Raw genomic sequence first — 17,066 nt, forward strand, 5'->3', positions numbered from 1 at the left:
ACCCAGCTTAAGCTTGTTTAAGCCAAAAAGAGAATTTATTTGCTCACATAACTAAAAATGTTTGCAGAGTTAGTTTTGTTCATGGCTTGATTCAGGGTACATTCTCTCTGTTCTGATTCTGCTACCAACATGTATTCTCCCCTCATGATGGTTAACAAGATGGCTGCCAGCAGTTTGGTGGACTATACCTTTCTGGTTGAAATCCAGCAGAAAAGAGTAATAGTCTTGTGCCTCATTGCTTCTGAATGGGTCATGTGCCTTTCTCTGAGCAAATCATTGTGGCCATTGGAATGTGATGTCCTGACTGTCTTGGTCCTAGGTCATGTGTCCAAACCAGAGCTAGGATAAAGTTGACTGCTAAAAATACATGGTCAGGATGGGCAAGTAGTGATTTCCTGAGGGGAAGTCAGAGTATGTTAGCAGGAGAAGGGTGAGTGAGTGCTAGACTGGCAAAAAATAACACTTTTCTGTGTATTTACTAAACCTAAAATCAAAACTAAATACATCAGGAATAAAGAAGAACAAGAACGAAAAAACTCCTCTAAAATAGCTCCCATAATGAATGTTAAACTTTGGAAGAGGCATCTGGTGACATTGAGAGTCAAGCTGTTGGGTCTCCAAATCTTTCTTTCATCTGTCACAATAATGGAGAGTATGGTTGCCATTTCTCAAGAAGTCCGTTACTGCTATGTCAGCAGTAAATGTTTGCTATGGGAATTTTCCTGGTAAGTCTACTTATCAGGATTAAAGACCCATGGTTCCCTTTAGACCAGGGTGGCTCAACCCTGATGTTATTTCTGGTGTCCCTGGCCCTTTCTCTTATGAGGATTTTCTCACCCTGAGCAGGTACTACTGTTCAGTGCTGTACTAGAATCTTAGGAGAATGAGTCTTGTTGTGTAGGAAGTGATACTTTCTGCTCCTTGCTTGGTGTCTCCCATGGAGTGAGTTTGAATTCTGAGTGTACTTCACACTTGCCTCTTAAAGTTCCAAGCCACAGCATTAGCATAACCATGCATTGTAGGATTAGACCACTAAAATTTTTCATAGCAATCATGTGCTGCCATGTTTTAATCTCTGATTAAATACATTATACACATCATGCTCCATTACATCTTTTTTAAATCTTTTGATTGGATCGTAAACACTTTATGATTTTCCCATGTTACTATATAGTCCCCTGAATAGACAATCCTTTCTCCCTTAACTAAGTAAATTAAGTTTACAAAGGCATTTCCTTGGCTTCACTTATTGGTAAGTTGCCCAGTTTTCACCTTTGTTGCTATTCTTCTTGGCATTTCTCCCAGTTGTATTTCCCTTTCATCAATCAGGCCCACCTTCATACACTTTATTTTTATATTGTACATTTCTCTCCAGGCAGACTGCCTGTTGCTGTTGCATCTACAGTGAGCCCTCCCTGCTTGTCATAGTCCTGACCCATAGCACACCGTAACAATGGTTATTTGGAGTGATGTGGTTTAGTGGAAGGACCTCTGGATGTGGAGCCAGAAGACCAAGCTTCAGTGCCTGGGTTGTTCCTTATTAACTCTCTGACCCTGGGTATGTGTTGTAACTCCTCTAAACTTCAGATTCCTAATTGTAAAATGGATCTAATATCATATTACTTGCCTTACTTATATCCGTGTTTTCTTGTGAGAAACAAAGATGATGAGTGTCAGAGCATTCTATAACCTGTGAAGTTCTATACAAATGTAAAGTGCTACTTTATTACTATTCATTAAGGCAAAGACTTTTAAAAATAATAGTTTTAAATTACTAATGATACAAGAATTTTATGATATTTGTTGAAATAGTGTTAAAGAAATATATTAAAAGATCACTGTGTCTTATCCAGTAAAGTCTTGTTTAATCTTAAGAAATCAAGAAATGTACATACATTAATTTTTCATAAAATAGAAGTTTAATTCCCTAAATGGCAAATTTCTCATTTTAAAATTTTTAGATGGAGATTTTAAAAATTGTATTGCATTTTTAACAAGAGTATGTACACTTCCTCCACCTTTTAATTATATAAATTAAGAAACAGAAATAACACAAATACATTGTAAAAATTTCAAATAGTGCAGAAGAGTATGAAAGAGGAAGTTAATGTCTCCGCACTCACCCCTCAATTTTACTTTCTTTAGGTCATGTCAGTTAATTTCTTGTGGGTTCTTCTGGCACATGTGTATGCAGAGTTTTTTTTATACAAAAATTCATATTCTATGTGGTATTCTATATTTGCCTTTTTTTGAGTAAACTTCTGATACATCTTAGATACCTTCCCATACCAGTACATATAAACCTTATGTGTATGTAACAGAATGTATTTTTCAGTCTAAATAAATAGATAAAATGAATTCCATGTTTTCTAGGCTTTTTTTTTTTTGTAGTTGTTAAAGCGGCAGGAAATGCTGTCAGAGTTTTTTTTTTTCTTTCTAAAAGTTCAGATATGGTCATGTCATCTTTCCGTTTAAGAATTTGTAGGTGTATAAAACAGTTTGGCCCTAACCTGACTTCTCATTTTGTACTGCTTTCCCATACACATTACATTCAGACATACAGAACCATTCACTGGTACTGGACTTCATATATTTTTATGTCCATTGCCTTTGCAAATGCTTAATATTTTCTTCCCTCTTCAGTCACCTGATAAGCTTTGTTTATTGTGCAAGAGTCAGCTCAAAAGTCACCTCGTCATGGAGCCATCTGTGAGTGGGGAGAATGGTGAGGAAAGATGTTTGACGATGGCAGGGACTGTATCATTCAAGGCCTTGAAGTTTGTATTAGATGGTTTGGATTTTAAGAGAACTGGTTCTTTTTTTTTTTTTTTTTTAAATGTGTTATGAATTTTAATTTTTAATTTTAATTTTTAATTTTTTTAAAATTTTATTTTGTCGATATACATTGTGGCTGATTATTGCTCCCCATCACCAAAACCTCCCTCCCTTCTCCCTCCCCCGCTCCCCCCCAACAATGTCCTTTCTGTTTGCTTGTCGTATCAACTTCAAGTAATTGTGGTTGTTATATCTTCTCCCCCCCCCCCCCCCCGGTTTTGTGTGTGTGTGTGTGTGTGTGTGTGTGTGTGTGTGTGTGTGAATTTATATATTAATTTTTAGCTCCCACCAATAAATGAGAACATGTGGTATTTCTCTTTCTGTGCCTGATTTGTTTCACTTAATATAATTCTCTCAAGGTCCATCCATGTTGTTGCAAATGGCAGTATTTCATTCGTTTTTATAGCTGAGTAGTATTCCATTGCATAATCAGCTTTTAAGAACTGCTCCCTTGCAGTGCTCCGATAGCTAATCCTGTTGTTGCAAGCATTTCTTAGTATTGTAATTATTTGTTCCTCTGCCCTTCCCTTTCCGCAAAATTCTGAGTATCATGAAGACAGGGTAGTGATCGTACCAGGCTTCCAGTAGATTCTTGTTAGTGCCTACCTTCTATGGTTGTGTTTTGGGTATTAGATGAAAAGGATACCTGTGGAGTGGCTGATATAGTAAGAACTCAATAAATGTAAGCTTTTGTTATCACCATTGTTATCACTGGGTAGATAAATCCTTACTTGGGGAAAATAAGGTGATTTCTTGAAAGGGGAGATTTGATCCAGGCTTTTTTTTAAGAGTGTGTAAAGATTTTAGTGGTGAGTTCTGATCAAACAATTTGCAACACCTCCTGCAAAGCCACTGAGAATGTGAAACTTGAAATTTTGTAATAAAGTATCTTAGTTATCTCTCTGTCTATTGAAGGGGGAACTATGTCCAGTTCTTTTTATATCCTTAATATCTAATAGGTGATAAATGTAAAATTAATGCATTATTTTATACACATAAATAATTATGTCAAAAAGGTTGGGTCTAGCTAAGATTGTCAAAGACACATTTTCAGAAAATTAAAATTCTTAATTTTGTGTGAATTTACAAAAACTTCACTTGAATTTTGTATTACTAACATAAAAACATTAAGGCAGTCTGTGTATTTTAAAACGATGCATGTGCGCCACAGACAAGTTGGTGGGTGCATTTTTATCAAAACCATATACACGGTGACATATTAAATGTATCATATTTTTATACTAATCATATGACTCTAGAAACAAAAGTAACCAGAGGACTAAAACCTATCAAAACCATCTTTTTGTTTTTGTACAGTGAAATTCTTTTTAAATTTGCCAGTGAATTCATACCAGCATTAAAACCAGATGTAGACTTCCGTCTTTTAATGTATTAGCTCAGTTATAAAAGTTGTATTTCCATCTCTGATTGCTAAGTGTTTCATTCATGGTTTACTATCTCTCTACCACCCTCCTTTTTAAAGAAAAACAACAAAAAACCACCAGACTATAAATGTGATTCAGATGACTTTGAAATGACATTGCCCCATTTGTATAGTGACAGAAATGAAATTAAACCTGTAATGTAATGAGAATAACCTAATTAAATCCACAAATGAAGTACTCTGTTGATAAAATTTTTCTTTGAAGGGATTCTTAATACATTACACTAAAAGAAGTGTTAGCTGTGGTTTGAGAATGGATCTAAGACTTTTTCATCTAAGAAGTGAGTTCTTATATTACCTCTTTCTGTCTGAAGCAGATCCTCTCTCCTGTGTTTTTATTCCTAAGTGTTTTCAGTATAAACCTGATTATATTGAAACAGTTGGATATGTGCTGTCTGAACTGATTAAACATCTTATGTAGATGAAAAAGGTGCTACTTTAAATTTTATATAGTAATGGGAAGAAGTACTTCTCTCTGTTGCCAAATTAAAATCTAGCTAATTTGATGATTGACTATGTTTATATGTAAGTGAAATTTGTTAAAACAGCTAGGGATTATTTGAAAATAAAACTCCATCTATCAAGGAAAATGACAGTCAACTTCTTTACTTTTTAATAGTGAAATGGCCAGCATGTGTCTAAAAAAACATGAAATACACATGATAATAAATATTTAGATCAGGACCTGCATTTTGGTGTCCGCTAAATACATATATGTTCCTATCTCCTTCCATTCTCCTTGTTCTCCATGAGTGACACATAATACTTGTAGAGTGGCTTAAATCTTGATGTAGATATTGCTCTTGTCCAAAGTTCATTTGATACCATTGATATTTAAAAGAGATCAGGTAAACATTTGTTCCTCCAAATTTCCTAAGATTTATCTGCATTTTCGCACTACAAGGCTGAAACTTGGCCCGTCAGTTTTTACCATTTTTCTCATCTTAATGGAAAGAAGAAAACTGGTCCTTACTTGGTTTCCAAGTGCCATTTCATAACTATTATATTTCTATTCTTCAGTTCATTATTTGAGTTACTTTACTGATAGTCTTTACTTTCTCTGGATGGTGAACTACTTTTCTTATTGCTCTGTGTAGTGCTTCCATTTCACTTTGAAAGTGCTTTTTATAATAGTTTGAGTTTATAAATCTGTCTTTCCTGCTGTATTGAAACTCCATGAGGTTAGGTAAGAGTTTTTTTTATATTTTTATATATATATTTTTTATTTTATATAGAGTAGGTGCTCAATAGATTATTTTTTCAGTGAGTGAATGTTATCTAGGGCTTTTTGGAAAACACTTCTGCATTCTTAGTCCACTTTTCTATATAGTTTATATTCTTCTTGTTTGTCACATATGTGCTGTTATTCTCAGCAATGTTGTGACCCAGATGGAATTATTGTATGATTGATACCTCATTGTTTTGATTTGCTTTTATTTGATAATTAGTGAAGTTTAATACTTTCCATGTATTTTAATCAGCCTTTTTTTGTGTGTGTGTGAATTATTTATTCATTTCTTTGGCCTATTTATTTATTGGGCTTTTATTGTTCTGAAGGATTTATGTGAGTTCTTTATTTTCCAAATAATTCTGTGTACTACATATCTTCCTATATTTATTGTGAATATTTTTCTAAGTTTTCTAAGCTTATAGTTTTCATGTAGAAAAAGCTAATAAGTTCTTAGAATTCTTTGCCTTTTTGATTAGAAACTATTATTCCTACCTAGTTGTTTGAAACTTACTTTGATTTTCTTTTATTTTTATTTAAATATTTTTAAGTGTTTAAATAATTGAGCCATATATTTGTTTTAGTGAGACTAAGCATCTGTTTTGAGGAAAATATTCATAATGTCACCCATAATGTACTCAGGGTAACTTTTCAGGCCAGGTGAGTGTGCTCACTTGCAGGATTCATTGACAGGTATACTTGTTTTGTTTCACTGACATACCATTTAAATACTAATTTGAATGCTGAGGTGAATCTGGGACAGGCACTCTGCCTGATATTCACGGCTGATAGTTTTATTGCTTGTTTTTGGCTGGTATCTTTTCTTACTGTTGTTAGCCACCGGTAACTGTTTTGGTTGGTTGGTGTTATAGCTGGGAACTGTTCTGATTAGACATTTGCTTTACTTATTATCACATATTTTGTGTATCACCCTTGGAACAAGCCTTGAAGCCTCCCCTCCCCTTTTTAAAAAATATTGAGACCAATTCTTGACATTTATGTTTGTGACATCTGGCAGTGGTGTCTTAGGAGTATTGACTGTAGAAGACAAGTGGGCTTTGCTACTTAGTAGTTGTATGACATTCAGCATACCACTTAATTTCTCTGAATTTGTTTCCTCATCTGTAAAAAGGGATGATAATAAGTGTTTCAGCTTACTTAGTTGTGAAATCACATAATCTACTCTTTATAAACTGTGAATTAATGTAAAAATTTAAGACAACACATTATACCTCTGTGTTCTAGAAAATATTTCTTTACCTGTTTTTTGTTATTTAAAATGATTTTATCGAGGGATAGAAACCTATCATTTCCTATTTGACAATAAAAGACTTAAAATACAGATACTGCTTTTGAGCATTGATATTCAACTGTACCACAAATTATTTTTAATTAAGCTCTATTTATGAGCTAGAATGAATGATTGGATATTACATTATTTTTTGATTGCGGAGGATATGAAGTGAATAAGAGGAAATTGACTGCCTGAAGTAAGGGGAGGGATTTATTACCAAAGGGAGAAAAGCATAGTGAAAGAGAGGCCATATAAACTTTACACATTTGCTTCAGGTCTGCCCTCTCCACCTGTAACAGTTTAGAGCCATATTCACACTGTACCTTTAAGGATTCTTGTAAGCTTCATGAGGAGTGAGACTGTCAGTTTTCTTATCACTGTAGCACCTTCAGCAGTTTCAGTACAGTAGAGCCAGTCAAGTAGATATTTGTTAAATGAATGAGTAAATTGATGTCCAAATGAGTGTGAATTTATTTAGTTAAGACTATTTTCATGTGAAGATCTTCAAAAAGTTCATGGAAAGATTCATATTATCTTTTAATTTTCCCATGAACTTTTTGAAGTACCCTCTGTTATAGAATCATAGAGTTGGAATGAACGTTTCCAGTCATCTAGCAAAGCCAGACAGTTCATGAATCAGTGTAATATCTCCAGCAAATTTTCCTTTAGTCTCACTGTGGATTTGCCCAGTGGCTTTATAGCACTGAAATCAGACAGATCCTGAAATGCAAAAGTATTGTGGGTCTATTTAATTCTGAACTTTCTCTAATGCAGCTCTGAAATATAGGATACGGGAACAGATAAATCAAAGAGTTAATGGAGGATTAGTGACTCACTGATTGAAAATAGTGGAATGTTAATAGAATAAAAATTGATATGTAGGTTACTGAAAAGGTCAGCACTGGAATAAATGAACAAGACAGTTTTATGGACTGGTGCTGCTTTTGTAACACCCAAGCTCTTTAATCTTTACATAAGGAGTGGGTTATAGGAAGAGAAGAGAGAATTGAGGTGCACATGACAGCACCACCACCTTGCACACCTTCTACAGTGGCGCAGTGGTAACAACAATCCTACCTTCCACTCTCCCACCTTGGCTGCAAACCACTAATTTAGAAATATTGGGAACATCAGATGAGGTTATCACCCTTCTTCCTGTACCGACACGTCTGTAGTCATTCATTCATTGTTTATTGAGTGATAACTGTATGCCAGACATGGTTCCAAGCATTGTGAATACATTGGTGAACAAAGATCTCTGCTCTTGTGGATCCTTTCTTAGTGCAGTTGTGTCCAACAGAAACTTGACACAAGCCACATTTTTTTAAAAAACAGGTGAAATTAATTTTGATAATATATTAAACATACTAATATATCGTTATATGAGTGTAATATGAATATATATAACAACCATATTTAATATTATTATATTAAATACCAACATATTTTATAATATATTTAATATTAATTAGTGTATTAATATTATAAAATAGTAACATGTAAAATATTTAATGGGTCATCAATATACAAATTGTTAGTACAGTATCTTACATTTTCATATTTGTACTAAACCTTGATCTTCGGTGTATATGTTTACATTTATAACATGTCTCAATTTAGACTGCACAAGTTTCAAGTGTGTAGGAGCCATGCGTGGTTAGTAGCTACTGTATTGGATAGTGCAGCTTTAGAGTGTAGTGTTTTTTTCTTTGGACTTTCACATCAGACAGTTTTGGTCTGAGGTAGAGAATAAGTTCCTGGAAGTACCAAAATTTTTAAGTAATTTAGACTCCTTACACATGGCCAATAAAGGCTTACATGATCCAGTCCTTGTCTGTCTCTCAGACCTCATCTGGAACTAGTGTCCTCCTGACTAAACTTTAACCTTTTTTCTGCAGCTCAAATGTGATAAACTTTTTCTTGAATCAGTGTTTTTATCCCCTCAATTTTATTTTTATTGTGGTAAAATATATGTTACAAAGTTTACTATCTTAATCATTTTGTAGTATACACTTCAGTGGTATTAAATACATTCATAATATTGTGCAACTATCACCACTATCCATCTCCATAACTTTTTGTCTTGTAAATTTGAAACTCTGTGCCTATTAAACACTAACTCCCCAGTCTTCCTTCTCCCAGCCCTTGGCAGCCACCATTCTACTTTCTGTCTCTGTGATTTTGACTACTCTTAAGTATTTCATATAAGCAGAATCATAGAGTACTTATCCTTTTTGTGACTGGCTTATTTTACTTAGAATAATATCCTCAAGGTTCATCCATGTCGTAGCATGTTGCTTCCTTTTTAAGGCTGAGTAATAGTCCATTGTATGTATATACAACATTTTGCTTGTCCACTTGTCTGTCAGTGGACACTTGGGTTGCTTCCACTTTTTAACTACTTATGAGCAATGCTGCCATGAACATGGGTGTAAGAATACCTCTTGGAGACCTGGCTTTCAGTTCTTTTGGATATTTACCCAGAAGTGGAATTGCTGGATCGAAAGGTAATTCTGTGTTTAATTTTTTGAGGAATCACCATACTGTTTTCTACAACTGCTGTACCATTTTACATTCCCACCAACAGTGTACAAGCATTCCTGTTTTTCCACATCTTTGTCAACACTGGTTATTTTCTGTTTTTTGATAATAGCCATCCTCACAAAAATGAAGTAGTATCTCATTGTAATTTTGATTTGCATTTCCCTAATGATTAGTGATGTTGAAGATCTTTTCATGTACTTATTGGCAACGTGTATATCTTTGGGGAAATGTTTGTTCAGGTCCTTTGCCCATTTTTGAATTGGGTTATTTGTTTTTTGATTGTTGAGTTTTAGGAGTTCTCTATATGTATTCTGGATATTAATCTCTTTCAGATATATAAATTGCAAACATTTTCTCCCATTCTGTGGGCTACCTTTTTACTTTGTTGATGATGTCTTTTGTTGCACAAATTAAAATTTTTTGTGAAGACCAGTTTGTTTATTTATTCTTTTGTTGCCTGTGCCTTTTTGGTCATTTCCAAGAAATTATTGCCAAATTCAGTATTGCGAAGCTTTTGTTCTATGCTTTTTTCCTAAGAGTTGTTTAGTTTTAGGTCTTACATTTAGGTCTCTGATCAATTTTGAGTTAATTTTTGTATATAGTGTTAGGTAAAGATTCAACTTTATTCTTTGGCATGTGGATATCCAGTTTTCCCAGCACCATTTGTTGAAAACTGTTCTTTTGAAAATCATTTGACCATGTATGTGAGGGTTATTTCTGGGCTGTTTTATTCTTTTTCATTCATCAGTATGTCTATCTTTGTGTCAGTGCCACACTATATTCATTACTGTAGCTTTGTAATAAGTTTTGAAATCAGGAAGAATGAATCCTCTAGCTTTTTTCTTCTATTTCAAGATTGTTTTGGCTATTTGGGGTCCCCTGAGGTCCCATATTAATTTTAGGCTGAGTTTTTCTATTTCTGCAGTAAACATCATTGGGGTTTTGACAGCGATTGCATTGAATATGTAGACTGATTTGAGTAGCATGGGCTAATGATATTAAGTCTTCCTATTTGTGAAAAAAATGTTTTGTAGTTTTCATTGTACAAGTCTTTCATCTTCTTGGTTAATTCCTAAATATTTTATCTTTTTAATGCTGTTGTAAATGGAATTGTTTCTGTAGTTTTCTTTTCAGATTGTTCATTGTTAATGTATAGAAATGAAACTGATTTTTGTGTGCTGACTTTCTGTCTCACTTCTTTGAATCCATTTATTAGTTCTAACAGTTTTTTTGTGGAATCTTTAGGACTTTTTGCATATATGATCATATCATCTGCGAACAGAGATAATTCTCCTTCTTCCTTTCCAGTTCGGATACCTTTTATTTCTTTTTCTTGCCTAATTATCTGCTAGGACCTCCAGTACTGTGTTGAACAGAAGTGGCAAAAGTGGGCATCCTCGTCTTCCTTATCATAGAAGAAAAGATTTCAGTCTTTTATCATTGAGTATGATGCTTGCTATGGGTTTTCCGTATATAGCTTTTATTACATTGAGGTAGTTTTCTTCTGTTCCTGGTTTGTTGTATGTTTTTATTATGAAAGTGTTAAATTTAGTTAAGTGCTTTTTCTGTTATCAATTGAGATGATTATGCAATTTGTTTTCCTTCATTCTGTTAAGGTGGTGTATTTATTAGATTGTTTGATTTTTGTATGTTGAACCATCCTTGGATTGCACAAATAAATTCCATTTGGTCATGGTGTATACTCCTTTTAATATTCTGCTGAAGTTGTTGTGCTATTTTGTTGAGGATTTTTGCATCAGTGTTGATGAAGGATATTGGTCTGTAGTTTTCATATAGTGTCTTTGTCAGGCATTGGTATCAGGATAATGCCTCATAGAATGAGTTTGGGAATGTTTCCTTCTCTTCAGTTTTTTGGAAAAGTTTGAGAAGTTCAATCAAGTTGTTTTTATTTTTATTTTTTCCTTTGTGTGGAATGTTATGTTTCCAGATAGCCATTCATGTTATTGGCTCTCTCATATCATTTAGATCATTAAAAATGTCTCTTGGGCCTTGTTGGATATCTAATCTAAAGTAACTTATCAGTTTTTCTCTATGACTAGCTCTCTGCTTTATTGTCTTCATTGCAATTGTCATTGACATTTTCTTATATTGCTTTGTTTTCTATCAGATTATTATCAAATTATCCCTTCCCCTGTAGGAAGAGTATAAGATCCATGAGAGCAGTCCCTACCTTTTAGGGTTTTTCTGGGGTTTCCATTAGGTAGGCATGATAGATTAAGTCATTGGACTTTGCTGATTAATTCAGTCTCTAGCTCCTTTCCCTTCCCCACTGGTCAGGGGGTGGGACTGAAGTTCCTAACCCTCCAGTCACATGGTTGGTTCATCTGTCAACCAGGTCCCATCCTGAAGCTGTGTAGGGGCCCAACAGGAGTCACCGGTTTGGTTGAAAGGAGCTTATTATAAATTACAAAAGATGGTCCTCTCACTCCTATCACTCAGAAAATTCTAAGGGTTTTAGGAGCTCTGGTGCCAAGAACCAGGGAAGAAGATGAAATATTTATTTCTTAATATTTCACAATATCACACTACCTTTTGGGATTGTTAAAAGGATAAATAAGATAAATGTATGCAAAACTCTTAGTGTGGTGCTGAGTACAGATAGCAGTGGCTTTCCTGTTACAACTGTTAAGAATGTTTCCTTCCTTTCCATCTCCTCCTTGGCTGCTTTCTCTCTTCTCCCTTTTTTTTTTGTTCCCCTGTGAGCCTTTGCTTGTGTTTCAGTTTTTCTTAGCTTTCTCTGACATTGTCATTTTTGAGTTCTCAGTATTAAGACACAATCCAGTACTTGGGTGGTTTAGGAGGGACCTGGCTGGAAGCAGAGTGGCATTCATGTAAGTGCTTCATGCAGGAGAATCTTGGCAAGCCAGCCTCCCTCATTTCCTTCCCTTTATGTAAAGCTGTTGCTTTTCATTTTCATCAAGAATCAGAGCCATTGGAGGAAAGAAGGTCTGAATTTACTTTTTCAGGACAGATAGCTGTGATCGTGCCAACTCAGTGTTAGAAGATTTGGGAAATAGTGATTTCTTATGGTCGTGCTCATTATTGGGATATGTTCTGTACCTTAGCAATGACATTGATAATTTTAAAGAAGGGAGAAATTTAATCATTCAGCAGTAAAGTGTGTAATAAGAGTGACAAAGAATTTTGTGGGGGAGAAGAGATTCTCAATTATTTACTCTAGCTTTTTCTTAGAGGTTTACTGATCATTAGAAAGAAGTACAGATTGAGTATCTCTTATCTGAAATGCTTGGGACCAGAAGTGTTCAGATTTTGGACTTTTTTTTGGATTTTGGAATATTCACATATACATAATGAGATATCTTTGGGATGGGACCCAAGTCTAAACATGAAATTCATTTATGTCTAAAATATACCATATACACATAGCCCGGAGGTAATTTTATACAATATTTAATAATTTTGTGCATGAAACAGTTTGTGTACATTGAACCATGAGAAAGCAAAGGTGTTACTGTCTCAGCCACCCATGTGGACAATCTGTAGTTGTTTGGCATCACCGTCATTCCTGACTCTGAATTTATATGCTACTGATAAGCAATTATTTTCTTATGCTTACCCACACACACGTACTTAACAATTAAAAAAAGATGACATACTGTTAATACAGTGAAAACAATAATGTATTCAGGGTAACTAAGCAGCACAGTAGCATCACCAGAATACCTGCATGAGCTGTTAAACAACAGCAACAACAAACTGTGTGTTGTGTACCTGCGACCTGCTTTGACTATGACCTGTCACATAAGGTCATGTGTGGAATTTACCACTGTGGCATCTTGTTGGTGCTCAAAAAGTTTTGGATTTTGGGATTTTGGATTAAGGATGCTCAACCTGCAGTTGCTACCAGTGCTCTCTTGTAAGTTTATCTAACATGGTATTTCAATATGGTTTTTAAAATACTTTTCAGTTAACAGAAGATGAAATTGCAACCATTCTTAAATCTACCTTGAAAGGACTGGAATATTTGCACTTTATGAGAAAAATACACAGAGATATAAAAGCTGGAAATATTCTCCTCAATACAGAAGGACATGCAAAATTGGCAGATTTTGGAGTGGCTGGTCAGTTAACAGTAAGTTAACTTTAGTAATTTTGGAAACACTTTTTGGCTTATTCCGGTTTCATTGTGACTAAACTATGATGACTTTTTTGGGGGTATGGAAAGAAATGTGTAACTTCATTGTGCTTATGGAGAAGGAGCCATAAGTGAACCAAATTTGAGTATTTTATTTACAATACAAGGAATATTGAATATTAAAATATATCTTGTTATTAAAATGCTTAAATGTTCTAAAAGGGAAGGTACATTGGCTCATTTCTGTAGCTTTTATTGTTACAGTACTGTCTTTCATGACTGTCTCTAAGAAGGTAGTGGAGATAAGTTGCTTGCGGACTACTGGTTGTTTCATAATACAAAATTCCTAAATATGTCATGCCATAACTAACTGAAATTTTAGGAAAATAGTCAATTTCAGATATAATCTGTGGTATTTGAGTGATTAACATATGTATTTTTTTTTTTTTTTTGGTCATTTTTGTGACCGGCCGCACTGCGCTCAGCCAGTGAGTGCACCGGCCATCCTTACATAGGATCCGAACCCACGGCGGGAGCACTGCTGCGCTCCCAGCGCCACACTCTTCCGAGTGCACCACGGGGTCAGCCCTAACATATGTATTTTAAAGAATATGTTGATGTATGGATTTCCTTTGTGTTTTTGTAATAGTATTTATATTTACATAATGTTATTGCAGGATACAATGGCAAAACGCAATACTGTGATAGGAACCCCATTTTGGATGGCTCCTGAGGTAATTCAAGAAATAGGCTATAACTGTGTGGCCGACATCTGGTCCCTTGGTATTACTTCTATAGAAATGGCTGAAGGAAAACCTCCTTATGCTGATATACATCCGATGAGGGTAAGAAAATTACGGTTTGTTAAAAATGTTGACCTTAAAAGTGATGCAATTTTTTAATGTCAGTGTAAGTAAATATGAAGTAAATTAAGTAAGTTAATTTAAATTCAGATTTTTGTCTAAAGTATTATCTGTCAAAGGTTAGTGACTGTAGCTGACTTGTTAGTTCAGTTGGTTAGAGAATGGTGCTAACACTAAGGTGCCAGTTTCGGTCCCTGTACTGGCCAGCCACCGGAAAAAAAAAAGATTAGTGACTGTTAACTTCTTTTCCCCCTACGTTCTTAATTGTGAGAAAAGAACTGAAGGCTATGTTTATCCCTATAATCACTGTTTTCCTTGTCCAAAAATATACCTGTAAAAATTTCTCTTGCTTTTCAATAGATAAAGGGTTGGTAAATCCTCTTAATTCTTCAGTTCATTGTTTTCTCAATGTGCTAGTGGAAAAGTTTGAAGAAATCAATTCTCATTTTTCTACCCGCTGCAGTTTCTACCTTTCTGTATTTTTTCCTCTGCTTTATCTTCTTTGGTCTGAGGCCGACATTAAAAAATCCTGATTTCTAGTATTGCTATGTACTTACAAGGGAATTAGGCTTTGTTCTTTAGTTAGTGCTTATTGAGAAAATGGCATTCCTTTTCTGAACAACATTGTATGCTTTTATGAACTCCTTTTCCAGGATAAATTGTGAGTTTGAGGCATATACCTTGCACATTCAAGTCTAATTCTCTATGCTTTATGGTTTGTGATGATACAGTTTTTAGGTTTATTTGTATGCGAATCTCAATTCATCATAGATAAGTACATTTATCTTTGTATACTTATTGCCCTCTAGTGGCTGTAGTTACCTCAAGAAGGATATAGGAATGAAGGAGGGAGAGAGAGAGAGAGAGAGAGAGAGAGAGAGTGTTTGTAGAATATAAAATAAAATGTTGGAGTGACTTGAGAAATGTGTGAAGTAAATAGATGAGAGGAAAAATAATGCAATATTTTTGAATATCTGAAGAAGAATAAATTGGAATGATACCTGATATTACAATGCTATGGTATGTTAAATTTCAATATATAGATAATAGTCTACTATAATGACAGTATTTAAAAATGTGTCTGCCATATTGAAACACTTTAAAGAGAGAACTCTTTGAATAATCCAGTTATACAATATGTACCATCTTCCTTGTGCATGTAAATTTGTTTTTTTTTGTTTGTTTGTTTTGTTTGTTTTGTTTTTTGTGACAGCGCTCAGCCAGTGAGCAAACCGGCCATCACTATATAGGATCCGAACCCGCGGCGGGAGCACTGCTGCGCTCCCAGCGCTGCACTCTCCCGAGTGAGCCATGGGGTCGGCCCGTAAATTTGTTAAAGTGGAAAAAAATAGCATCAACAATTGAAAACAACATAAAAACAGAAACACAAATTCTCATTTCTTTTCAATTAGTTATCTGTGGTACTTTTAGTTAGAATGTTTGCATGATGATCTTCAAAGTAGGTGTATTTGAGTTTCAATCAGTGAGATTTACTAAATTATTTAAGACAGCCAGCTAAGTTGTACAGCTGAGATTTAACCTAGGACTTACATTATTACTATTCTGCTTCCTCCCTTTGCAAATTTTATTTTTCCAACCAAATAGTTTAGCATATTAAATTTGACCCTGTGCTAGTCTCTCTAGCAGCAAAGAATTGTAATATGTGGTCCCCGCCTTCAAGGATCTTAAAATGTCACTTGAGAATTTGAATTAATATATATGAAATATTAAAAATATACCTAAAGATAGTATTTCTCTTTAAAATAAGTATGTATATCCACACTTCCTAGGATGCCTTGCTCGCTTTTTCTTTAACCAGTCTAAATCCTACCAATTTTTCAAGTCCCAACTCAGATTTTATTTCTGTATAAAGCCTTTCTTGACAGCCACCGCCCAAGTAGATTTCTCTTTTTCCACGTAATTTGTATATAGGCAATTCTTGACTCTGTAGTTTTTTGGACAGTTTATCAAGTGTTGCCTTGTGCATTTTCAAGCACAACATAGTTTTAAGTTGCTATTTGGTGGAGTTTGGATGTGTTGTCTCCTCCAAAACTCATGTGGAAATTTGATCCCCAATGTGGCAGTGTTGGAAACTGATTGGGTCATGGGGGCGGATCCCTCATGAATGGATTAATGCTCTCCCTGGGGGGGTGGGGGCGATTAATGAGTGAGTTCTGGCTCTGTTAGTTCGCATGAGAGCTTATTGTTTATAGGACCCTGGCACCTCCTCTCTCTCTCTCTCTCTCTTGCTTCCTCTCGCTATGTGATCTGCTTGTACCCACTGGCTCCTTGCCACTTTCTGCCATGAGTAGAAGCAACCTGAGGCCCGTGCCAGATGCAGCTGTCCAGAATTGTAAGCCAAATAAACCTCTGTTCTTTATAAATTACCCAGTCTCAGGTATTTCTGTTACAATAACACAAATAGACTAAAACACTATTTAAATGATATTATAATTATTTAACTTCTCGTGTTTGTGAACTATCTTATAGATTATTGAGAAGCTGTCAAGATCATGTAGCAGATACAAGTTTTCTAAAATTTAAATCTTCACGTGAAAACTCAAATTTTATCATTGGCCACAAATACTGTCTGTTGTTTTCCTTGAAGTGACAGGTTCACTTGGTTCATTTTTGAGAAGATGTCTGTCAGTTATCCAAGTATGAGCGGCCCTAGTTTTTCTGTCAGTTATTTTTTCAAGTAAAAAAGAGTTGTGGCTTGTTTAGCTTGCAGTTCAGTCCAC

General features: G+C 34.8%; 1 protein-coding gene across 3 annotated transcripts in view; it reads left to right on the top strand.

Moving 5' to 3' along the window:
• STK3 (serine/threonine kinase 3) overlaps positions 1–17,066 on the top strand; it is a 304,634-nt gene that overhangs the window by 82,657 nt on the left and 204,911 nt on the right. For 2 of the 3 annotated variants that reach the window (XM_063079486.1, XM_063079485.1), the window contains exons 5-6: positions 13,295–13,459; positions 14,140–14,307. The exons of the other annotated variant lie outside the window; for it this stretch is intronic. In XM_063079486.1, coding sequence (XP_062935556.1) covers positions 13,295–13,459; positions 14,140–14,307 — 333 coding nt within the window. The remainder of the gene's footprint in view (positions 1–13,294; positions 13,460–14,139; positions 14,308–17,066) is intronic. 3 annotated transcript variants of the gene reach the window in all.

This window comes from Cynocephalus volans, chromosome 15 (assembly GCF_027409185.1).
Source record: "Cynocephalus volans isolate mCynVol1 chromosome 15, mCynVol1.pri, whole genome shotgun sequence".
Lineage (NCBI taxonomy): Eukaryota > Metazoa > Chordata > Mammalia > Dermoptera > Cynocephalidae > Cynocephalus > Cynocephalus volans.